This window comes from Rana temporaria, chromosome 4 (assembly GCF_905171775.1).
Source record: "Rana temporaria chromosome 4, aRanTem1.1, whole genome shotgun sequence".
Taxonomy (NCBI): Eukaryota; Metazoa; Chordata; class Amphibia; order Anura; family Ranidae; genus Rana; species Rana temporaria.
The window spans coordinates 13,735,262-13,761,240 of NC_053492.1; the positions used below are offsets into that span (position 1 = coordinate 13,735,262).

General features: G+C 46.7%; 1 protein-coding gene across 2 annotated transcripts; it reads right to left on the bottom strand.

The window, feature by feature from the left end:
- Positions 1 to 248: 248 nt before the first annotated feature.
- CGREF1 (cell growth regulator with EF-hand domain 1) lies at positions 249 to 23,472 on the bottom strand. 2 transcript variants are annotated; one of them, XM_040347972.1, is made up of 6 exons: positions 23,035 to 23,472; positions 13,284 to 13,370; positions 11,589 to 11,645; positions 9,057 to 9,127; positions 6,277 to 6,401; positions 249 to 1,162 (listed from the first exon to the last, which is right to left on the bottom strand). In XM_040347972.1, exons 2-6 carry the CDS (start codon positions 13,358 to 13,360, stop codon positions 728 to 730), a joined length of 765 nt encoding a protein of 254 aa, XP_040203906.1. In that variant the 5' UTR covers positions 13,361 to 13,370; positions 23,035 to 23,472; the 3' UTR covers positions 249 to 727. The 2 variants fall into 2 exon arrangements, with proteins under 2 accessions (XP_040203906.1, XP_040203905.1); XM_040347971.1 differs by lacking the exons at positions 13,284 to 13,370; positions 23,035 to 23,472 and adding an exon at positions 13,088 to 13,122.
- Between the last annotated feature and the right edge of the window lie 2,507 nt (positions 23,473 to 25,979).

Here is a 25,979-nt window from a genome sequence, read left to right on the forward strand (position 1 = left end):
AAGAGGCTGAGTGGGCGGCTATGGGCTCCAGGGACAGCCATTCTGGGTGGCTGCAAAAGAGGTGCAGGCTTCCGGAACAGCCCAGGATTTGGTGACCCCTGGCAAATCATCATTTGACCCCCGAGGGGGTCCCGACCCCCAGGTTGAGAACCACTGCTCTAAGCAATGTAAACCTGAATATTTATAAAAGTGATATTTCAGCTTTGAGCTGAGTTGACCTTTAACTACAAAGAATTACAATTGGTCAATCCTTTCTAACACTCCATTTTATTTTCGTACAATCCATCACCAATACATCATTCAGAAATCCTCTGAGGTCAGCTGAAGACTCCCAGGAATGTTCTTTTGGCACCACATCAGAATCATTTAAGCTGGGCAAAGTTCATTGGTAGTTCTTGGCCCGGGGCCACCTGCCAGGGTGTTGGCCAATTTACCAGTATTTAAAATTCATAAAGCGCTTCCATTCCCCATGTTGTTGTGTGGTCATCATCTAAGAAATTTTTAGGACAAATGGATGGAGCTTCTCCACCGCAGGAAATGTCTAAGCTGTGCCGTTCTCCGACCTTTAACTTTCCAGCAGTCTCCTTCAACAAAGTCTCTGATTGGTCAGTCACAGTAGGCACTAGCTTTTGCCCCCCACGTGGGGAGGTTTTTTATAGTGGCTTTCTTGGTGGTCACAATGCAGGTGACATTGGGTATTGCAGTGGCAATTATAGGGCAAGAACATTTACATCTCATCCTCAGATACAGTCTCACCCTGTATGAATTGCTTCTGTCCATTGTCTTCCGTTGGCTCCTCCAATTCTTCACTCTCATCGGTTCGCTCTACTGATGCAGCTTCATGATCGATCACAGCTGGCTTCTCCTGGGTGGCCTCTGCTTCTTCTTGGGATGGAGCAGGATCATGGGTCTGCTCTTTCATATTGTCCTTAGATTCTGCTTCCTGATCAGCAGGTTCTGAGGCATTTGTGGTGTTCGTCTGTATTTCAGCTTCATTTTCCTGGGCTGGAGGATGGGCCCCTGGAGGGATGGGAAGGGCCACATTAAGAGGTGGTGAGTCCTCGGCTTTAAAAACTGGCGGTGTGACAAGTTCCTGGGTGCTGAGTAGACCATCCTGGTTGAGGTCTTGTTTCACCAAAATGTCATCTACCAGAGAAATGACCTGCAGGAAACACACAAAGTCTACAATGATATAGGTCTTCAGATATTTAATGTTACATTGATAAATGATTGATTAAATCTATTACTCATCAAAGACCAACATGACTAAGAAGAACGTAAGATGAAGACTTTTCTATGCTAAATATGAAGGATGCATACAGTATGTGGCTATTCTTGGATCTGATTATGAGGATCATCGAAACAGCTGCTTCAACTTTTTGGCTGCCAATATTATTAACCACTTAACCCCCGGACTATATTGCTGGTCATAGACCAGCGCACTTTTTGCGATTCGGCACTACGTCGCTTTAACTGACAATTGCGCGGTCGTGCGACGTGGCTCCCAAACAGAATTGGCGTCCTTTTTTCCCCACAAATAGAGCTTTCTTTTGGTGGTATTTGATCACCTCTGCGGTTTTTAGTTTTTGCGCTATAAACAAAAATAGAGCGACAATTTTGAAAAAAAATAATATTTTTTACTTTTTGCTATAATAAATATCCCCCAAAAATATATAAAAAAACGTTTTTTTTCCTAAGTTTAGGCCGATACGTATTATTCTACCTATTTTTCTAAAAAAAAAATCGCAATAAGCGTTTATTGATTGGTTTGCGCAAAAGTTATTGCGTTCACAAAATAGGGGGTATTTTTATGGCATTTTTATTAATATTTTTTTTTTTACTTGTAATGGCGGCGATCAGCGATTTTTTTTTTCGGTACTGCGACATTATGGCGGACACTTCGGACACTTTTGACACATTTTTGGGACCATTCGCATTTTTATAGCGATCAGTGCTATAAAAATGCATTGGATTACTATAAAAATGCCACTGGCAGTGAAGGGGTTAACACTAGGGGACGGGGAATGGGTTAAGTATGTTCCCTGGGTGTGTTCTAACTGTAGGGGGGGGGACTCACTAGGGGAAATGACTGATCGCTGTTCATACATTGTATGAACAGACGGTCAGGCATTTCTCCCCTGACAGGACTGGGAGCTGTGTGTTTACACACACAGCTCCCGATCCTCGCTTTGTAACGAGCGATCGCGTGTGCCCGGCGGCGATCGCGCCCGCCGGCCATGCGCACAGGAGTCGGGGGAGAGTGGGGGGCGTGCGCGCCCCTAGTGGCCTGCGCGAGAGCCGACGTATAGCTACGGGCTCTCAAAACGACGGCGGCTGGTCGGCAACCAGTTAAATAATAAAAAATAAAATTAAAACAAGACATAAACAAACATAAAAGGCAAATTAAAAATGAAGGAGTGCTTTCAAAATTCGTGTCAAATTTTGGCGGGCCAAACTTTTTTGGAAACATTTTAGGCAAAGAAGACCAAAAAGTATTTATTGTTGATGTGTGTGACAGACTCGGACCCTCTTATGTCTAACATCATCCTATGTCCACTAGGGGCATAGGATGACTGAGAAATTATATCTTGGACTACCTGAGATGGTATTATTATGTAATTATTATCCACAATATATTCCAGGATATCTGTAAAGAACTATATACTGGTTGTTGATTCTGAACTCAACGGGTTAATTGTAAGAGTGACTCATTCATACTGTTAGATGTTAATGCCGTCACTTCCAGCCATCTCTCTGTTCTCTGTGCTAATTGACCCTGCTATTGTGTGAAGATGTCCTGTGTTTATACTTATGATAATGTGTATTGTATAGCAGGTGAGCAAAGAGACGGGACGTCTACCTTGAAAGGTCATATCTCGGAGTCACCTAGTCTGGGAAAATGATTAGTTAATTAGCTCATGTTAATTTATGTTCTGGTTACCTCCTCTTTAAACTGTATATAAGGTTGCATTCTTGGTTCTATTAAACACTCCTAGGTAGATTCAAATACCTGGCCGCAACTTTAAGGCGGCGTAGCTTAAGGCATTTAAGCTACGCCGCCGTAAGTTAGCGAGGCAAGTACATGATTCACAATGTTCTTGCCTGCTAAGTTACGGCGGCGTAGCCTAAAGCGGGCGGGCGTAAGGACGCCTAATTCAAATTTGTCTAAGGGGCGTGTTTTATGTTAATGGAGCTTGACCTGACGTTTTTGACGCTTTCTTTCAACTGCGCATGCGCCGGGCGCCTACATTTCCCAGTGTGCATTGCGGCTAAGTACGCCGCACAGGCCTATTGATTTCGACGTGGACGTAAACGACGTAAATCCCTATTCACGGACGACTTACGCAAACGACGTAAAAATTTCGAATTTCGACGCAGGAATGGCGGCCATACTTTAACATTGGCTACGCCACCTAGGGCCCAGCTTTAACTTTAGGCGGCCTATCTCTTACGTAAACGGCGTAAATGTACTGCGGCGGCCGGGCTTACGTTCGTGAATAGGCGTATCTATTGATTTGCATATTCTACGCCGACCGCAATGGAAGCGCCACCTAGCGGCCAGCAGAAATATTGCAGCCTAAGATAGGATGGCGCAAGCCGTCGTATCTTAGATATGTTTAAGCGTATCTCTGTTTGAGAATACACTTAAACATAGGTCGGCGCAGATTCTGAGTTAGGTCGGCGTATTTACTGATACGCCGGCCTAACTCTCTCTGAATCTAGCTATCCATGTTTAGCACACAAACAAGTCTCGTCACGTTGTGTGTTGAGGGCAGCTGGAATATCTGATATCTATATCCAGACTGATAGGAAGCGGTATATGACGGAAGCACTCAAAAAGGAGTGTGGGACGTTCGATTACAATGGGTATCTATGAAATACATTTAGCTGGATTTAAGGTGAAATCTGAAATCTATAAATCAATAAGAGGTGGAATTGCCACAACAATAACAGGAGCAATTTCCCCCACGTAAAATTGGAGAAATTGCCCCAACAATAGGAGAAAGAATATAACTAACAATCAAAGGGGAGGAAGCGCCCCAATATTAAACAGAACAATTAACCAAAAAAAGAAGAGTAATTGTCCCAACAATGCGGGGAAGAATTGCCCCAACAAAAGGAGAGGAATTGCCCTAACGATAACAGGTGGAATTTTCCCACCAATAAAAGGAGGAATTTCCCCAGCAATAAGCATAGGAGTTGCCTCAACAGTTAGAGGAGGCATTGTCCCAACAATAGGAGGAGGTATTGCCTGAAAAATAAACAGAGGAATTATTCCAACAGTAAGGGGGGGAGCTGCACTAAAAATAAATGGAGAAATTATCTCAACAATAAGAGGAGGGATTGCCCCAACAAAAAGGGAAGGAGTTGCCCCAACAATAAGAAGAAGAACTGCTCCAACAATAAGCAGAGGAATTACCCCCGGCAGTTGTAAAAGGGACTTCCTTAACAATAAGGGGGTGAAGTACCCCAACAAAAAAGGGGAGGACTTGCCCCAACAAGGCAATGCCCAAAAAATAAAGCGAGAAATGGTCTCAGAAATATGGGGAAGAATTGCTCCAACAATAACAAGAGGAATTGCCCCAACAATTAGGAGAAGAATTGCCCCAACAATAGGAGGAAGAATTCCACCAACAATATATAGATGAATTTCCCAAAACCGGGGAGTAATTGTCCCTAATAAATATGGGGAAGCACGAACCTAACAAAAGGAGAAAAGTTCCCCAACAATAGGGTAATGCCGCGTGCACCCGATCGGAGATTCCGACAAGAAAAGTCTGATGTGAGCTTTTGGTTGGAAATTCCGACCGTGTGTAGGCTCCATCAGACTTTTGCTGTCATAATTTCCGTTAACAAAAGATTGAGAGCAGGTTCTCTATTTTTCCGCCGGAAAAAGTTCTATCGGAAAATCCGCTCGTCTGTATGCAATTTTGACGTGCAAAAAAACACGCATGCTCAGAATCAAGCAGAAGAGCCAAACTACCTATTGAACGTCATTGATCTCGGCTCGTCGTACGTCTTGTATGCCATCGCGTTCTTGATGGTCGGAATTTCCGACAAGATTTGTGTGACCTTGTGTATGCAACACAAGTTTGAGCCAACATTCCGTCAGAAAAAATCCACAGTTTTCTTGTCCTAATTTCCGATCGTGTGTACGGGGCATAAGGGATTGTCCCAGCAATTTCCCCACCATTCGCCCGATGGGATATTGCCCAGAAAATGAACTTCCCTAACAATAAAGGGAGGAATTGACCCAATGATAGGGGTTGAATTGCCCAAACAAAAGGGGGAGGAGTTGCCCAAACAATACTAAAAAAGAATTACCCCAACATTAAGCAGAGGAATTACCCGAACAGTTAGAAAAGGGATTTCCTCAACAATAAGGGGGTGCCCCATTAAAAAAAGGATAGGACTTGCCCCAACAATAAATTATGGCATTGCCCAAATATAAGGCAAGAAATTGTCCCAGCAATATGGGGAAAAATTGTTTCAAAAATATGGGGAGGATTTGCCTTAACAATAAGAGGAGATATTGTCTCAACAATAAGGGGAGGGATTGCGCCCCAAAAAGCAGAGGAATTGCCCAAGCAATAAGAGGAGTTGCCCCAACAATAGGGGGAGGAATTGTCCCCAAAAAAGCAGAGGAATTGTCTCACTTCTCAACTTTAATGTGACATGTCATTTTGCTTAGGGCCCCAGGGAGGTCAGGATCGGCACTGTACTCTATTAACAATAAAAACACTATCAGTACATTGGTACCTCCTCCGCTCATCTTCTAGTGTCCTCCAGGCTTCCAGAAGAAGACCAGCACAGGAAACACAAGTCCATCCTGGTGGTCTCTAGCTAATTAGGTCAGATGCCATATTGCATCTTTATTTTCATCCATGAAGATTCAAGACTCTATTATATATTCTGTACTATAATATAATATATTAGTAATAGAAACACTATCAGTACATTGGTACCTCCTCTGCTCATCTTCTCCTAGTTTCCTCCAAGCTTCCAGATGAAGACCAGCACAGAAAAAAAGTCTAACCTGGTGGTCTCTAGCTAATTAGGTCAGATGCCATGTTGCAAAGTCTATGCGGCATCTTTATTCTCATGCATGAAGGTTCAAGACAGTAACAAATAAATTGATAATCCCTACAAAGCCCAACCCCAAGTCACAGCACCATGTACAACATTATACATTACTCTTTCGGGAGTCCGCTCCTCCATTGACCTCATCACTTTACCACTTTCCAGTGGATTCCCAACAACAAATGTGAAACTTACCAGATCTTCTGAGGGTTCCTTCTGAAGACTTTTAGCCAAGATTCTGCGCAGAAGACGCATGAGCTCCAGGCCATCCAGAAGTCCACTCTTATCGAAGTCATGAAGGACAAAGAGGTGTAAGATGACTGATGGAGATAAAAGACAAAAGGGACATTACATGCAAGACTGATTACTTTTTTGGAAGGTCTGTTTGTGTAAAAAAAATCCAACTCTCTATGTAGTATGTGAAAGAAAAGAAACGCAGACAGCACTGGGACAAGTTCATCTAACACCCACGGCAAGGATACAGAACTGTACTTCCTTCTCCACTGTTAATGCAACTGTCCTGTGTTTATTCTCTGCCCCATTGTTCCCCTGTGCCCAGGGTAGCTGTCCCTCCTGCCCACCCCTTGTCCCAGCCTTGCCGAAGAGCATTGACAATGCTTCTTGGATGTGAGATAAGGTAAATTATATATATATATATTGTAAGGGGTTAGCTCGGTAGCGGGGGTGTACGACTTCCTGAGTGGGTTCACTACACACTGAATTATACAGAGAGGCAGCCGTGGGTGGTTGAAAAAACAAGGGTTATGGTTTATTCTTCCATATTGCTGGAAACAAGTGCAAGCATCCAAACAGCATAAACAAAACATAAAATAAACCCTGGCCACTTGGGCCGTCTACCTTTACAACACAGGAACCTACCTATGGAGTCTGGCACAGCCTACTGCTGGGCAGCCTACTGCTGGTCTTCCAGCAGAAAACAATAGTCTTTTTGATTTTTTTTATCACACAGCAAAAATATCAACAACCACTTCACCTTCAGAAGTCTTCCTCAGCTCACTGCTCTCCTTAACTCAACAAGCCTCAGGATGCAGCATTCAGTAGTAATCCTCTGGACAACTTATAGAGGCCTTAATTTTTCCATTCTGAACAGCTGAAGCTATCCAACGTCCTTAAACCTTTTTGGCTACCTCTGCAGCCGACACCTGATAGTAATTGGTGAATTTTCTAAACAAGGCAGAAATGTATCTCCCGTCTGTGACAACACCCCCAGATTTACCTGACTTCATGTCACATACCCCCCCTCTTGTTTCAACCCTAGGGTTGGGACACAGGTTGCCAGGCACGCATGTACTCAGGACACACCAACTGCATTCCCCATTTTAACACCGGGGCGATGCGTTACCACAAAACTAAATTCCCGAAGGGCCAGGAACCACCTAATTATTCTCCTATTGGTCTCCTTGTTTTGTGCCATCCACTTCAATGGGGCATGATCCATCACCAGTTCAAACTGTCTACCCACGAGGTAGTACCGGAGAGAATCCAAAGCCCATTTCACCGCCAAACACTCTTTCTCAATGGTGCCCGCATTCTCCACCATGTGTAAGGGGTTAGCTCGGTAGCGGGGTGTGTGACCTCCTGAGTGGGTTCACTACACACTGAATTATACAAAGAGGCAGCCGTGGGTGGTTGAAAAAACAAGGGTTATGGTTTATTCTTCCATATTGCTGGAAACAAGTGCAAGCATCCAAACAGCATAAACAAAACAAAACATAAAATAAACCCTGGCCACTTGGGCCGTCTACCTTCACAACACAGGAACCTACCTATGGAGTCTGGCTCAGCCTACTGCTGGGCAGACACTGCTGGTCTTCCAGCAGAAAACAATAGTCTTTTTGATTTTTTTTATCACACAGCAAAAATATCAACAACCACTTCACCTTCAGAAGTCTTCCTCAGCTCACTGCTCTCCTTAACTCAACAAGCCTCAGGATGCAGCATTCAGTAGTAATCCTCTGGACAACTTATAGAGGCCTTAATTTTTCCATTCTGAACAGCTGAAGCTATCCAACGTCCTTAAACCTTTTTGGCTACCTCTGCAGCCGACACCTGATAGTAATTGGTGAATTTTCTAAACAAGGCAGAAATGTATCTCCTACACTCCCAGATTTACCTGACTTCATGTCACAATATATATATAAAGAATATATTGGAGAGTGAACATATGCAAATTGTTTCAATTACTCAGCACCTACATCCCTTTGTAGAAAAGGGATGTACCGTATTTATCGGCGTATACCACGCACTTTTTTGCCCTGAAAATCAGGGCAAAATCGTGGGTGCGCGGTATACGCCGATACCCGCTTTCTCGCGCCGAGTTTTGAATACTGCGCCGTCATATACCGAGCGCAGTACACTCGGGTATAGTCGGCCAGTCTCGGCTCCTTCCGCGCTCACGTCCTGGACGTACAGGACGTGAGCGCGAGTGTTGCCGAGCCTGCCTGACAATACACGAGTGTACTGCGCTCTGTATATGTCGGCGCAGTATTCAAACTCGGTGCGGGAAACGAGCGGGGAGGACGCCGCAGAAGGACGCCGGACCCGACGAAGAGGACACCCGAAGCCGCAGAAGGACGCTGGACCCGACGAAGAAGACACCAGAAGCCGCAGACGGACGCCGGACCCGACGAGGCCGCCGATGGACGCCGCGCAAGACACCAAAACTGTAAGTACAAAAAAACTTTTTTTCCACAGGATTCGGGGCCACTTTAGGGGTGCGCGTATACGCGGGAGCGCGTTATACCGCGATAAATACGGTACATAGATGTGATTCATAGATGTGGGATAAGGTAAACATTTCCATGACCCAAGGAAGTGGGAAGGAACCTGGCCTTGAATACCCCATAATGTTGGTCGTGTAGAAAGAAGTCCCTGATCCCTGACAGCTGACACCCCCCAGAAATCCCTTTCTCTCTTCCGTGTCTTTCTGGTTGTGTTTCACCAAAAACACTCACCAGTTTCTCTCTTCATGTCGGAAGTGCTTTCTTCCATCGGGTCCTCATCTCGCAGATATCCCTGTAGAAGACTGAACAACAGTAGAACATGAGAATTAGAAAGTGACCACCTTCTCTTCTGTATGTGTAGCACTACCCCCGAAGGAGCTGCTGGTTAGTTTTGGTCTGCCGCTACCCCACTGTTCTCTTTGTTGGCTCAGAATCTAGGGTTAATCAAAAACACTGTTGCCAGTCACTAAGTCTTTTCCAAAGTTTTTTTTTTTTATTCAACCATTCAACAATTCTGAGGAAGGGCAAAGAAAGAGAGGTGCCTTCTAATGTCTAAAACTTCCCATAGGACAGTGATGGCGAACCTTGAAACCCCAGATGGAACTACATTTCCCATGATTCTCATGCTCTCTGAAGTGTAGTGGAGCATCATGGGAAATGTAGTTCCAAAAACATCTGGGGTGTCAAAGTTCGTCACCACGGCCATATGATGACCATTTGAGGAAGGACATAGAAAGGCAGATGCCTTCTAATGTTTGAGATTTTTCATAGGATGACCATGACCATCTAGGCAAGGTTATAGAAAGGCAGGTGTCTTCAATTGTCTAAAACGTCCCTTAGGATGACCTTTTTTAAGATGGACTTAGAAAGGCAGATGCCTCACCCAGCATAATGGGTGGGAAAAACATGCTCATCCAAAATTGTGGCAGGTTATCTTCAGCCCAACCAACCGTTAAAGTTCTTAGGTGGTCTCTACCAGGCCCAGGGCTATCTTTAAGGCAAGGTTGTGGGGCCCAAAGCAGCTGCCTCATACTTGCCAACTATCCCAGTTTATATTCCCTTGTCCCTTGATGTTTTAGTCCTGTGCTGTGTCCTGATATCTCAGTGTGAAGTGATTCTACTAATGCTGCCCAGCTCTGCCCTATTGTTTACAGATGACTCACCTGCAGACCCTGGGGTAGATTCAAATAGCCTGGCATAAATTTCTGCGGGCGTAGCGTAACTTAGTGAGGCAGGTTCTGTATTCAGAAAGAACCTGCGCCCTAAGTTAAGGCAGCGTAGTGTATGTGGTCCGGCTTAAGCCAGCGGAATTCAAATTATCCATGTAGTGGGCGTGTTGTATGGTAATGAAGGCTGACCCCACGTAATTGACGTTTTTGACTAACGGCGCATGCGCCGTCCGTGAACGTAACCCAGTGCGCATGCTCCAAATTAACCCGCAAAAAGCCAATGCTTTCGACGTGAACGTAAATTACGCACAGCCCTATTCGCGAATGACTTAGGCAAACAATGTAATCGACGGAAAATTTGACGCTGGCCCGACGTCCATACTTAACATAGGATACCCCTCATATAGCAGGGGTAACTTTACACCGGAAAAAGCCTAACGTAAACGACGTAAAAAAATGCACCGGGCGGACGTACGTTTCTGAATCGGCGTATCTACCTAATTTGCATATTCCTTGCGTAAATCGACCGAAGCGCCACCTTAACGACCAGCGTAAATATGCAACTAAGATACGACGGCGTAAGAGACTTACGCCAGTCGGATCTTAGCCAAATTACGGCGTATCTTGTTTTCTGAATACAGAAAAAAGATACGCCGGAGCATCCTAGAAGTTACGCGGCGTATCAATAGATACGCCAGCGTAACTTCTTTCTGAATCTACCCCCCTGTGTTTACATGTAAATAACGGTCATTCATATGTAAATGTTCCCCTTATGTGAATGTTCCCCTTATTTACATATGAATGATCCCCTTATTTACATATGAATGACACATATGAATGACCGTTATTTACATGTAAACACAGGGATCATTCATATGTAAATAAGGGGATCATTCATATGTAAATAAGGGGAACATTCATATGTAAATAAGGGGAACATTCATATGTAAATAAGGGGAACATTCATATGTAAATAAGGGGAACATTCATATGTAAATAGCGGCAGGATTCTTATGTAAATAGCTGAGGCCGGCGGCATTCCTATGTAAATAAAAGCGGCATTCATATGTATATCATGCCCCTCTGCAGTGAAGAGATGATGTGCTGTAACCTCTAGCAACCAATCAGTGAGCAGTATTACTGTACAGTAATCTCTAGCAACCAATCAGCAAGAAGAAATCATGTGCTGTAACCTCTAGCAACTAATCAGTGAGCCGTAACGTGTGCTGTAACCTCTAGCAACCAGTTGGTAAGTGGTAATGACATGCTGTATCTTCTGGCAACCAATCGCAATCACTGCCTGATCTGATACAGTAAAATGATTTTAAGTCTAGCTGATATTTATTGTATGTCTCATAGCAGGTGGAGAGCGAAATTGTATGGGGGGGGGGGGGGCAAGATTTTTTTTGCCCAGGGTCCAATCAACATTAAAGATGGCCCTGACCAGGCCAAAACCTCAGAAGAATTGTAGTTGTAGTTGAATTGTAGTTGTCTATTATGCAATACAAAGACAATGGCATTCCCAATCTTCCCCCACACTTTCCTCTAGTCTTCCATTTAAAGACCCAGCACCATTCCCTTCCAGAGGTCTTACCTGAGCTGTTCGTTGCCTAGTGTGAACGGGTTGAGGACATTTTCTTGCGCTTCCAACCTGGAAAATAACCGAAAAGTGCTAATGAGACAGCTGGAGGACAAAAAGAGGTGGACTGGTCTTATGTGATAAGAAAGGTGGTGTAAAGACCTTCTACGCAGCAAACATTAGTTCTGTATTTAGGTATGTATGTCACAACCTATAGAACTCGTGGTCTCCTGATTGGCCCATCCCCAACTGGGACCCTCCACATATCCCAAGCAGTCTACCCCATGCAAACCCTTCTCCCCATTTAGGCCCGGATTCACAAAGCACTTACGCCGACGTTTCTACAGATATGCCGCGTAAGTGTAAATATGCGCCGTCGTATCTATGCGCCGGGCTTTGAAACCAAGATACGCCTGAAAATAGGCTTCACCCAACCAACGTAACTTGCCTACGCCGGCGTATCATGGGCGCTCCCATTGATTTCCTATTCACATATGCTAATGAGGGAGATACGTCGATTCACGAACGTACTTGCGCCCGGCGCATAATATACGCGGTTTACGTAAGTCGTACGCCCGGCGTAAAGTTATTCCCCATATATGAGGCGCAACTCAAACGTATAGACCAGGGAACACAGCCATCGTATTTTACGTCGTTTACGTAGTACATGAATAGGGCTGGGCGTAGGTTACGTTCACGTCGTAGGCAGTGATCCGTCGTATTTTAGGGAGTAGTTCCGACTTGATTCTGAGCATGCGCACTGGGATACGTCCACGGGACGGCGCATGCGCCGTTCGTTTTAAGTACTTGTATGGCACTCGGCCCATCATTTGCATGGGGTCACGCCTCATTAGCATGTCTCACGCCCATTTCCACCTACGACGGCTTACGCCGAGGGAACCCAGCGCAGTTTGGGAGGCAAGTGCTTTGTGAATTCGGTGCTTGCCTCTCTATGCTGCTTAGATATGCTACGCCAGCATATTTATGAACTCACATAGCTCTTGTGGAACCTATGTTCTCCTGGTTGGCCCCTTCACGTACCCCAGTTGGAACCCTCCACGTACCCCAAGCACTTTACCTCATGCTAACCCTTCTCCCCATTTAGTTCTTATCTATGAACTTACATAGCTCTTGTGGAACCTATGTTCTCCTGGTTGGCCCCTTCACGTACCCCAGTTGGAACCCTCCACGTACCCCAAGCACTTTACCTCATGCTAACCCTTCTCCCCATTTAGTTCTTATCTATGAACTTACATAGCTCTTGTGCAACCTATGTTCTCCTGGTTGGCCCCTTCACGTACCCCAGTTGGAACCCTCCACGTACCCCAAGCACTTTACCTCATGCTAACCCTTCTCCCCATTTAGTTCTTATCTATGAACTTACATAGCTCTTGTGGAACCTATGTTCTCCTGGTTGGCCCCTTCACGTACCCCAGTTGGAACCCTCCACGTACCCCAAGCACTTTACCTCATGCTAACCCTTCTCCCCATTTAGTTTATTTCTATGAACTCACACAGCTCTTGTGGAACTCATGCTCTCCTGAACCAGCCAAGTTTTAGACTTCCATGACTTCCAAGCTGAAGAGTGAGAATCAAGGGGACAGAAAGCTAAAAAGGGTGAAGATATCATTCCTCCAGAGATAAGTCAGACCTTTATACTCAGATAGCTAGCATCAGCCCCATCAGGGGTCATCAGTACTGGAGACTCACCTGTCCCCAGAGCGAGGTGCTGCCAGGCTGCTACTGAAGAGCAGAGGAGCCAGCAGGATCAGGAGGAGAGCCATCATGGTGGAAATCCTGCAAGACAGACACATTGAATTATGGAGCAGATTTCCACTCGTTGTAATGAGAGTCCGTATTGTACATTATAACCCAACGTGGACACAATAAAAAAAAAACTTTGACCCCTGCCCTGAAGGAGTTTCTGAATTATAATGAGTTTTCCTGCCATACTTCTTTTGCAAAGTGTATTGACTCAATATTTTAGGGAGAAAGAGTAGCAAGGACCATAGTTACATACTGTAGTTAGTCAGGTTGAAAAAAAACACCATCTAGACCAGCAAATAGATCACTCCAATTAGTAACTTATTTTAGTATCACCTGTCACAGACTTTATAGGCCCATATGGACAGCTACTGTAGCTGGCCAGCTAGAACCTGTCCTAAGTAGCTAATATAACCTACATGTATATACAGCTAAACCTGCTAAGAACCTAAATGTAATGCACATGTTTATATGTGAGAGACAAAGCAAAGTTATTCACTTTGATTTATGCTTGAATGTCATATAATAGTTGTGTGTTGTGTTCACAGAGGCAAAAGAAAAAATATGCCTTTAAGAGCCGTTTATTTATATGACAGTGAAGGTAAGCTCAAATTACACAGTAGAATTCATGCCAGAAAACATAGAGTTAAGCTTTTGTGACTCATCAGTAGCCTTGGCCAATCACAGCTAATCTCACATTGAGCAGTGTCTTGACCTATCACAGACACCTTTGCATCCATTCTGTCTGGGAGGTTCCTAATACTGTACATGTGCTGCAAATTCATTCCACATGAAGACAGAGAGCAGAACAGACATACAGAGTTCAGTTTTATGGAAGCAAGGGCCTAAATAGGTACGTTACACAAGTTATATATATGTTCTTATTGTAAATAGTGTGATCAGAATTGTATACCGATCCAGTTGTGTGTTCACTTGTAGTTCCACCGAACTAAGCCATCGAACTAAGCCATCGAACTAAGTCCATTCAGTCATTCAAACAAAGTCATCTAACCGCCCTAACTGTAGTTCCACCGAACTAAGTCACATCCATCCACTTTAACAAGCTAACCGAACTAAAGCAACCCTGCAAACCAAGTTGCAAACCACGGTTATACCTTTCAGAGAAATCCGAGAATGCTTTGATAACTTACAGAGAGAGAGAGAGAGAGAGAGAGAGAGAGAGAGAGAGAGAGAGAGAGAGAGAGAGTATAAATACTGAATAAAGAAATATATACACCATTTTATGTTGAATGACAAGATTGAATATTTGAACCGCCATTTTGTGATACTTATTCAACACGTGTTTGTACATGGACTGTCTGCTGCAAAGCAGCAGTGTTATCTATGAAGTTAATAAAGAAGTTATTTAAGCATTTGGTGTGCTCTTTAAACCTTACTGCTTCCATAGAACGGCAATAGAGGAATTTCAGAGTAATAGACAGTCTTGCTGGACTGAAAAGTCAGAGATATCACAATTCTTCTAATGCCACAGCACATGAGGCACTTTATAGTGTTGCGCCTGCCACAGCTACCTTAAAGTATCTTCAGCATCCTCCACAGACCAGGTTAGGATTTTTCAGACCTCCTGCAATGGCTAGTTGTGGAGGTACCTCTCTAAGCCAAACTTTTTTGTACCTTCAGTTTCCTCCCCCAGGCAAAAGGGCATGGAAGGGAAATACCACAGCTTTTTTGGGGCTACACCTCCCCAGACAGTAGCCTGGAAGTCATAGACCTCCCATGATGGTTTTCTTTTCCAGGGTCATTCTTTCAAGGCAAAACCTGGGAGGCCAAGACCTCTGGACTCACATTCTGTCCAGGCAAGGCCTGGGAGGTAAGGACCTCTGGACTCACATCCTCTGCAGAAAAACCCTCGGAGGCAAGGACCTCTGGACTCACATCCAATCAGGCAAAGACCTCTGGATTCACATCATCTTCATGCAAAGCCTGGTAGGAAAAGACCTCAGGACTCACATTCTCTCCAGGAAAACCCTGGGAGTAAGAGCCTCTGGATTCACGTCATCTTCATGCAAAGCCTGGTAGGCAAAGACCTCGGGACTCACATTCTCTCCAGGAAAACCCTGGGAGTAAGAGCCTCTGGATTCACGTCATCTTCATGCAAAGCCTGGTAGGCAAAGACCTCGGGACTCACATCCTCTCCAAGAAAACCCTGGGGGTAAGAGCCTCTGGACTCACGTCATCTTCATGCAAAGCCTGGTAGGCAAAGACCTCGGGACTCACATCCTCTCCAAGAAAACCCTGGGGGTAAGAGCCTCTGGATTCACGTCATCTTCATGCAAAGCCTGGTAGGCAAAGACCTCGGGACTCACATCCTCTCCAAGAAAACCCTGGGGGTAAGAGCCTCTGGATTCACGTCATCTTCATGCAAAGCCTGGTAGGCAAAGACCTCGGGACTCACATCCTCTCCAAGAAAACCCTGGGGGTAAGAGCCTCTGGATTCACGTCATCTTCATGCAAAGCCTGGTAGGCAAAGACCTCGGGACTCACATCCTCTCCAAGAAAACCCTGGGGGTAAGAGCCTCTGGATTCACGTCATCTTCATGCAAAGCCTGGTAGGCAAAGACCTCGGGACTCACATCCTCTCCAAGAAAACCCTGGGGGTAAGAGCCTCTGGATTCACGTCATCTTCATGCAAAGCCTGGTAGGTAAAGACCTCGGGACTCACATCCTCTCCAAGAAAACCCTGGGGGTAAGAGCCTCTGGATTCACGTCATCTTCATGCAAAGCCTGGTAGGCAAAGACCTCGGGACTCACATCCTCTCCAAGAAAACCCTGGGGGTAAGAGCCTCTGGATTCACGTCATCTTCATGCAAAGCCTGGTAGGCAAAGACCTCGGGACTCACATCCTCTCCAAGAAAACCCTGGGGGTAAGAGCCTCTGGATTCACGTCATCTTCATGCAAAGCCTGGTAGGCAAAGACCTCGGGACTCACATCCTCTCCAAGAAAACCCTGGGGGTAAGAGCCTCTGGATTCATGTCATCTTCATGCAAAGCCTGGTAGGCAAAGACCTCGGGACTCACATCCTCTCCAAGAAAACCCTGGGGGTAAGAGCCTCTGGATTCACGTCATCTTCATGCAAAGCCTGGTAGGCAAAGACCTCGGGACTCACATCCTCTCCAAGAAAACCCTGGGGGTAAGAGCCTCTGGATTCATGTCATCTTCATGCAAAGCCTGGTAGGGAAAGACCTCGGGACTCACATCCTCTCCAAGAAAACCCTGGGGGTAAGAGCCTCTGGATTCACGTCATCTTCATGCAAAGCCTGGTAGGCAAAGACCTCGGGACTCACATCCTCTCCAAGAAAACCCTGGGGGTAAGAGCCTCTGGACTCACATCCAATCAGGCAATGATCCGCCCAGTGTGAAAGAGGCCATATTTTGAGCTTAACGTTTAGAGGCAGAAAAAAAAATCTTTCTGGTTCACGTTTCTGATTGGAGCTTGGGAGGCAAAAAAAACATAAAATTCTCCTAAACTCATCTAGACTTTGTACAAAAAATGCTCTATTTGACAGTTTTTTACTCCTGATGCCCTGTACACACGACCGGTTTTCCCGTCGGAATAAACTCAGGTGGTTTTTCAGATGGAGTTCCGACGGAATTCCGCTCAAGCTGTCTTGCATACACACGGTCACACTAAAATCCGACCGTCAAGAACGCGGTAACGTAAAACACTACGACAAGCCGAGAAAATTAAGTTCTATGCTTCCGAGCATGCGTCAAATTGTTTCCGAGCATGTATGGTTTTTAGTTCGTCGGAATTAAATCCAGACGAACGGAAATTCCAATAGAATTTTTTTTCATCTGAAAAATTGAGAACATATTCTCTATCTAATTCCGGTTGGAATTTCCGACGGAAAAAGTCTGATGGGGCATACACACAGACGGAATATCCGATGAAAAGCTTCCGTCTGACTTTTTCCGTCAAGAATTTCCTCTAGGCATAGAGCCTGAAAGAAAGGTCGTTCTTATCTCACCGCCAGCATGGAGGTTCAGGATAATCTTTGCTAGGACTGGTTCCAGTATTTATCAAACCTTCTTCAAATCATTAACACTTATTGTTCAATTTCACCTTCCTCAGGTAAATGTTTGACTTTCTCAGAGTAAACAGTTTTCTTCCCTTAATGAAGGTGCTGTCCAGGATCTGTGGAAAGGAGTGCCAAGGAGTCAAGACTCGTAACTTCCTAATCACGCAGAGTCCCATAACAGCGACCCAACCACAGATCTCCATGAAACGCATGTAGACTGTCCTGAGAACTAGATGAAGAATTGGACTACTACCAAATGAAGGACCGGCAGGACAGAACTATCATTACTTATCTTAGATTTAGATTTATCACCATACCTCTCAACTGTCCCTGACTTTAAAGAACTTCCCATCTTTGGGAACTCATAGGTAGATTCAGGTAGAATGCCGCAACTTTGCGGCGGCGTAGCTTAAGGAATTTAAGCTACGCCGCCGTAAGTTAGCTAGACGAGAAAAATGACATTTTTTTAATTGGTCGTGAAAAACGTTTGTGTGTAGCCTCCGGAGCATTTTTCTCGACAAGAAAATTGTCTGAAAAAAAATTAGAACCTGCTCTATTTTTTCTCGTCGTTTTTCACGTCGTGAAAAATGGTCGTGTGTACGCTTTAACGAGGGGGAAAAAAACATGCATGCTCAGAAGCAATTAATGAGACGGGGGAAATTAGAAAAAGCAGCCCAAAGGGTGGCGCCATTCAAATAGAACTTCCCCTTTATAGTGCCGTCGTACGTGTTGTAAGTCACCGTGCTTTGCTCGAGCATTTTTTTTCACGAACGTGTGTATGCAAGGCAGGCTTGAGAGGAATCACGACAAATCAGGTCGAGAAAAACGTTGTTTTTTTTTCATGACATGAATAACGGTCTTGTGTACGCGGCATAAGACTAAATCGAAATTTGCTGCCAAAATTAACACTGCCTCTAACCCTGTTTATGAGCCCAATCCCTCTGTCCCTTTTTGTGAGCCCAATCACAATCAGGGTCGGCCTTTGGGGTGTGCGAGCTGTGCGACTGCACAGGGCGCCATGGGCAACAGGAGCGCCGTGCGGCCATCCAGAGGCGTACTAGGGGGGGGTGGGGGCGTACCACACACTGGGGGGGTGTCAGACAGGCAACGGGGGGGGGGGGGGCTACTCTGAACCGGGTGGTCTGCATTGAAGGGGTGGATACACTGAAGGGGGGTCTGCACTGAAGGGGGGTCTGTGTAACATGCAGGGGTCCAGAGCTGCAGGGTTCTGTGTAATGTAAAGGGGTCCAGTGATGCAAGGTGCTGTGTAATGTAAAGGGGTCCAGTGATGCAGGGTGCTGTGTAATGTAAAGGGGTCCAGTGATGCAGAGTGCTGTGTAATGTAAAGGCGTCCAGTGATGCAGGGTGCTGTGTAATGTAAAGGGGTCCAGAGTGCTGTGTAATGTAAAGGGGTCCAGTGATGCAGGGTGCTGTGTAATGTAAAGGGGTCCAGTAATGCAGGGTGCTGTGTAATGTAAAGGGGTCCTCTTTGTGTATGTTTAGGTGACCAGGGGGCGAGGGGTGAAGATGGGGAGGATTAGCTTTCACAGGGCGCCTGAACACCTAAGGCCGGCCCTGATCACAATTCCCAATGCATACGTTCCTTCCTGAAGATGGCTGTTCCGTATTGGTGGGTGCTGCAGTGACCCCAGTCTGGAAACCGTAGACACTCAATGCAAGACATGTCACCGGCACACAGGGGCGGACTGACCATTGAGGCACTCGGGCAATGCCCGAGGGCCCCATGCCACTAGGGGGCCCCATCAGGGTTGCCAGGCTCATTAAAACCAGGGACAGTATGTAAAAATCTGTGTTTTTTTTTTTACATCTGTCCCTGATATGTCCAAAACCGACATGCTTTTGATGTGAATATCCTGAGATTTTAGCTGCCCCGCCTCTGTAATGCCTCCTGGCTTGGTGGCCATCTTTAAGCCCGGGGGGCCCATAATCTTCTATTGCCCGGGGGCCCCATGAGTTGTCAGTCCGCCCCTGCCAGCACACCAAGGATACCTCCAACGGGTCCAAAGCTTTATTAAGTGGACACAAGGTACATACAAAGGCAACATGGGCGGTAATGTTGGAGTGGGGGGTGGTAGGTCATGTTGGGATGGGGGTGGTCAGTGACGGTGGAGGTGTAGAGTTCTATGTATAGAGCGTAAAAGAATTGTATTATGATGGTGTCTGGTGGTCGGTCATGTTGGGATGAGGGTGGTCGGTGATGTTGGAGATGTAGAGTTCTATGTATAGAGTGTAAAAGAATTGTATTATGATGATGTCTAGTGGTCGGTGATGTTAGGGTGGGGGTGGTGGGAGATGTTGGAGCGGGGATGTTGGGTTATGTTGTGGTGGGGATGGTGAGTGATGTTGGGATGGGGGTGGTCGGTGATGTTGGAGGTGTAGTGTTCTTTGTATAGAGTGTAAAAAAAATTAATTATGATGGTGTCTGGTGGTTGAGGTGGGGGTGGTGAGTCATGTTGGGATGGGGGTGGTCGGTGATGTTGGAAGTGTAGTGTTCTATGTATAGATTGTAACAAAATTGTAATAGAATTATGATGGTGTCCGGGCTGGTGATGTTGGGGTGTATAGTTCTACGTGTAGGGTATATTCAGTATGATGTCCCGGTGTCCGGGGGTCAGTGATGTTGGAGTGAAAAGTTCTATGTGTGGGGTATATTCTGTATGAGGTCCTGGGGTCAGGTTGTCGGTGATGTTAGGGTGTAGAGTTCATGTGTAGGGTAGACTTGGTATGACGTCCTGAGGTTAGGTGGTCGGTGATGTTGGGGTGTAGAGTTCTATGTGTAGGGTATATCGGGTATGACGTCCTGGGATCAGGTGGTCGGTGATGTTGGGGTGAAGAGCTCTGTGTGTAGTGTATATTGGGTATGATATCCTTGGGTCAGGTGGTCGGTGATGTTGGGGTGAAGAATTCATGTTTAGAGTATACGTGGTTTGACATCCTGGGGTCAGGTGGTCTGTGTTGTTGGCGTGTAGAGCTCTATGTGTAGGGTATGTGTGTTTGGTATGATGTCTCTGGGTCAGGTGGTCGGTGATGTTCGAGTGTAGAGCTCTTTGTGTAGGGTATGTGTGTTCAGTATGATGTCCCGGGGTGAGATGGTCGGTGACCTTAAGGGTGAAGAGCTCTATGTGTAGGGTATGTGTGTTCAGTATGATGTCCCGAGGTCAGGTGGTCTGTGATGTTGGTGTGAAGAGCTCTATGTGTAGGGTATATGGGTTTTTGTATGATGTCCTGGGGTCAGGTGGTCGGTGATGTTGAGGTGAAGAGCTCTATGTGTAGGGTATGTGTGTTCGGTATGATGTCCTGGAGTCAGGTGGTCGGTGATGTTGAGGTGAAGAGCTCTATGGGTAGGGTATGTGGGTTCGGTATGATGTCTCGGGGTCAGGTGGTGGTCAGTGATGTTGGGGTGTAGAGCTCTATGTGTAGGGTATGTGTGTTCGGTATGATGTCTCGGGGTAAGGTGGTCTGTGTTGTTGGCGTGTAGAGCTTTATGTGTAGGGTATGTGTGTTCAGTATGATGTCTCGGGGACGGGTGGTTGGTGATGTTGGGGTGTAGAGTTCTATGTGTAGGGTATGTGTGTTCGGTATGATGTCTCGGGGTCAGGTGGTTGGTGATGTTGGGGTGTAGAGCTCTATGTGTAGGGTATGTGTGTTCGGTATGATGTCTCGGGGTCAGGTGGTCTGTGATGTTGGGGTCTAGAGTTCTATGTGTAGGGTATGTGTGTTCGGTATGATGTCTCTGGGTCGGGTGGTCTGTGTTGTTGGCGTGTAGAGCTCTATGTGTAGGGTATGTGTGTTCGGTATGATGCCTCGGGGTCAGGTGGTGGTGTTGTTGGCGTGTAGAGCTCTATGTGTAGGGTATGTGTGTTCGGTATGATGTCTCGGAGTAAGGTGGTCTGTGTTGTTGGCGTGTAGAGTTCTATGTGTAGGGTATGTGTGTTCGGTATGATGTCTCGGGGTCAGGTGGTGGTGTTGTTGGCGTGTAGAGCTCTATGTGTAGGGTATGTGTGTTCGGTATGATGTCCTGGGGTCAGGTGGTTGGTGTTGTTGGCGTGTAGAGCTCTATGTGTAGGGTATGTGTGTTCGGTATGATGTCCTGGGGTCAGGTGGTTGGTGTTGTTGGCGTGTAGAGCTCTATGTGTAGGGTATACGGGTTTGGTATGATGCCTCGGGGTCAGGTGGTTGGTGATGTTGGCGTGTAGAGTTCTATGTGTAGGATATGTGTGTTCGGTATGATGCCTCGGGGTCAGGTGGTCGGTGTTGTTGGCGTGTAGAGCTCTATGTGTAGGGTATGTGTGTTGTTCGGTATGATGTCTCGGGGTCGGTGGTCGGTGTTGTTGGCGTGTAGAGCTCTATGTGTAGGGTATGTGTGTTGTTCGGTATGATGTCTCGGGGTCGGTGGTCTGTGTTGTTGGCGTGTAGAGCTCTATGTGTAGGGTATGTGTGTTCGGTATGATGCCACGGGGTCGGGTGGTTGGTGTTGTTGGCGTGTAGAGCTCTATGTGTAGGGTATGTGTGTTCGGTATGATGTCTCGGGGTCGGGTGGTCTGTGTTGTTGGCGTGTAGAGCTCTATGTGTAGGGTATGTGTGTTCGGTATGATGTCTCGGGGTCGGGTGGTTGGTGTTGTTGGCGTGTAGAGCTCTATGTGTAGGGTATGTGTGTTCGGTATGATTTCGGGGTCAGGTGGTCGGTGTTGTTGGCATGCAGAGTTCTATGTGTAGGGTATGTGTGTTCGGTATGATGTCTCGGGGTCAGGTGGTCGGTGTTGTTGGCGTGTAGAGTTCTATGTGTAGGGTATGTGTGTTCGGTATGATGTCTCGGGGTCGGGTGGTTGGTGTTGTTGGCGTGTAGAGTTCTATGTGTAGGGTATGTGTGTTCGGTATGATTTCGGGGTCAGGTGGTCGGTGTTGTTGGCATGCAGAGTTCTATGTGTAGGGTATGTGTGTTCGGTATGATGTCTCGGGGTCAGGTGGTCGGTGTTGTTGGCGTGTAGAGTTCTATGTGTAGGGTATGTGTGTTCGGTATGATGTCTCGGGGTCGGGTGGTTGGTGTTGTTGGCATGTAGAGCTCTATGTGTAGGGTATGTGTGTTCGGTATGATGTCTCGGGGTCGGGTGGTCTGTGTTGTTGGCGTGTAGAGCTCTATGTGTAGGGTATGTGTGTTGTTCGGTATGATGTCTCTGGGTCGGGTGGTCTGTGTTGTTGGCGTGTAGAGCTCTATGTGTAGGGTATACGGGTTCGGTATGATGTCTCTGGGTCGGGTGGTCTGTGTTGTTGGCGTGTAGAGCTCTATGTGTAGGGTATGTGTGTTCGGTATGATGCCTCAGGGTCGGGTGGTCTGTGTTGTTGGCGTGTAGAGCTCTATGTGTAGGGTATACGGGTTCGGTATGATGTCTCTGGGTCGGGTGGTCTGTGTTGTTGGCGTGTAGAGTTCTATGTGTAGGGTATGTGTGTTCGGTATGATGCCTCAGGGTCGGGTGGTCTGTGTTGTTGGCGTGTAGAGCCCTATGTGTAGGGTATACGGGTTCGGTATGATGCCTCAGGGTCGGGTGGTGGTAATCACATTGCAGTGATGAGGACTTGGCACTCAGGATTATCCTGCAGGGAGGAAGGGAAGAATTCTGCAGTCGTGGCGCCTCACCTTCTGTGTCTGCAGCTCCCGTCATCTGCTGTGTGCTGTGCTGCGCGCTGTCACATTCTCCTTCTGCAGTACACAGCACTGCCCTCCCCACCACATCATCATCCTCCTCTGTAACCCCTTCACTGCCAGACACTGCACCTCCTCACACCATCGTCACCATCATCATCATCATCCTCCTCTGTAACCCCTTCACTGCCAGAGACTGCACCTCCTCACACCATCGTCACCATCATCATCATCATCCTCCTCTGTAACCCCTTCACTGCCAGAGACTGCACCTCCTCACACCATCGTCACCATCATCATCATCATCATCCTCCTCTGTAACCCCTTCACTGCCAGAGACTGCACCTCCTCACACCATCGTCACCATCATCATCCTCCTCTGTAACCCCTTCACTGCCAGAGACTGCACCTCCTCACACCATCGTCACCATCATCATCATCCTCCTCCTCTGTAACCCCTTCACTGCCAGACACCGCTCCCTCCTCACACCATCGTCACCATCATCATCCTCCTCTGTAACCCCTTCACTGCCAGAGACTGCACCTCCTCACACCATCATCATCATCATCCTCCTCTGTAACCCTTTCACTGCCAGACATTGCACCCTCATCATCCTCCACTGTAACCCCTTCATTGCCAGGCATTGCACCCTCCTCCTCCTCCTCCTCCTCCTCCTCCTCCTCATCATCCTCCTCTGTAACCCCTTCACTGCCAGACACTCCTCACCATCATAATCCTCCTCTGTAACCCCTTCACTTCCAGACTCTCCTCACCATCATCATCATCCTCTGTAACCCCTTCATTGCCAGGCATTGCACCCTCCTCCTCCTCATCATCATCATCATCCTCCTCTGTAACCCCTTCATTGCCAGGCATTGCACCCTCCTCCTCCTCATCATCATCATCATCATCCTCTGTAACCCCTTCACTGCAAGACTCTCCTCGCCATCCTCATCCTGTGTAACAACAAGTTACACAATTAACGTGTATTAACACCCAGGAAAAAAAAATCATATATTGCAGCTGACCAGCACTGGCTGCATTCATTTTCACTTTTCAGCAAGTGCAGAAGATATGCGTTGATCTTACCAAGTGTCCTTGTCACTCCCTGTGAGATGAACTACCGTTCAGCTGCGGAGAAGTGGTTGTGGTTATTACATACCTTCCAACAGTCCCGGATTCTGTGGGACAGCCGCAGATTTTTACATGAGTCCCGCAGTTCTGCAGAGAGGGCACAGGACAGGAAAAATTACAGTCGACATGAATGTGCAGCTGAATCTTCAAAGTGTCCTTATCACTTTCTGTGAGATGAACTACCGTTCAGCTGCAGAGAAGTGGTTGAGGTTATTACATACCTCCCAACAGTCCCGGATTCTGCGGGGCTGCCGCAGATTTTCACATGAGTCCCACAATCCTGCAGGGAGGGCACAAGGCAGGAAAAATGACAGCCGACATGAATGTGCAGCTGATCCTGCAAAGTGTCCTCATCACTTCCTGTGAGATGAACTGCTGTTCATCTGCGTAGAAGTGGTTGTAGTTATTACATACCTCCCAACAGTCCCAGATTCTGCGGGGCTGCCGCAGATTTTCACATGAGTCCCACAATCCTGCAGAGAGGGCACAAGACAGGAAAAATGACTGCCGACATGAATGTGCAGCCGATCCTGCAAAGTTTCCTCATCACTTCCTGTGAGATGAACTGCTGTTCATCTGCGTAGAAGTGGTTGTAGTTATTACATACCTCCTAACAGTCCCGGATTCTGCGGGACTGCCCCGGAATTTTACATTAGTCCTGCACAGCTGAGCATTGCCCTTCTCACTGACCCCTGCACATCGGGCTCAAGCCAGAAGAAATGACAGCTGCCATGAATGTACAGCCGATCCTGCAGTTCAGTAAGTGTACTCTATCATTCTAATATGGAACCATTCAGGCGTTCTGGAACTGCAGCCAATCGGGAGGTTCTGATACGGTCATGGTCTTTCCCGATTGGCTGCAGTTCCAGCACGCCTGAATGGTTCCATATTAGAATGATAGAGTACACTTACTGAACTGTAGACTGGCTGCTGTAAAAGGTATGCGAAAGGGGGACTTCCAATGGAAAAGGGGTTCCTTGATGTAAGGTGGGCTACTGAAATAAAGGGGGACTCCTGATATAAAGGGCCACTGCTGATGTGAAGGGGGACTCTGATGTTAAGTAGGGGGCTAATGATGTATCTACCTAAACTCCGATGGAATTCATCGGAATTTCCGATGAAAAAACTCAGATGGGGCTACACACGATCGAAAATTCCAATCGTGTGTACGGGGCATTAGATGTGAAGGGAGAACTCTAAGGTGAAGGGAGTGACTCCTGATGTAAAGTGGTGACTCCTGATGTAAAGGGCCATTGCTAATCTGAAGGGGAACTCTGATGTGAAGAAGTGGGACTCCTGATTTAAAGGGGGACTCCTGATGTTAAGTAAGGGGCTGCTGATGTAAGGGGGGAGCCTAATGTAAAGGGGGACTTCTGATATAAAAGGGGACTCCTGATCTGAAGGGGGTGACTCCCGATGCAAGGGGGGCTCCTCTTGTAAAGGGGAACCTCTCATGTAAAAGGGCCACTGTTGATGTAAAGGGAAACCCTGATGTGAAGGGGGGACTATTGATGCTATGTAGGGGGCTCCTGATATATGGGGGGGGGGGGGGGCTTCTGATCTAAAAGGAGACTCCTGGGCCTGGATTCAGAAACAACTTACGACGGCGTATCTCCAGATGCGCCGTCGTAAGTCTGAATGTGAGGCGTCGCATCTTGGCGCCTGATTCAAAGAATCAGATACGCCTCGCTGTTGCCAAGATACGAGCGGCGTAAGTCCCCTACGCCGTCGTATCTTGGGGTGCATATTTACGCTGGTCGATAGGGGCGCTTCCGGGGGCGCTTCCGTATATTTCTGAATGTGA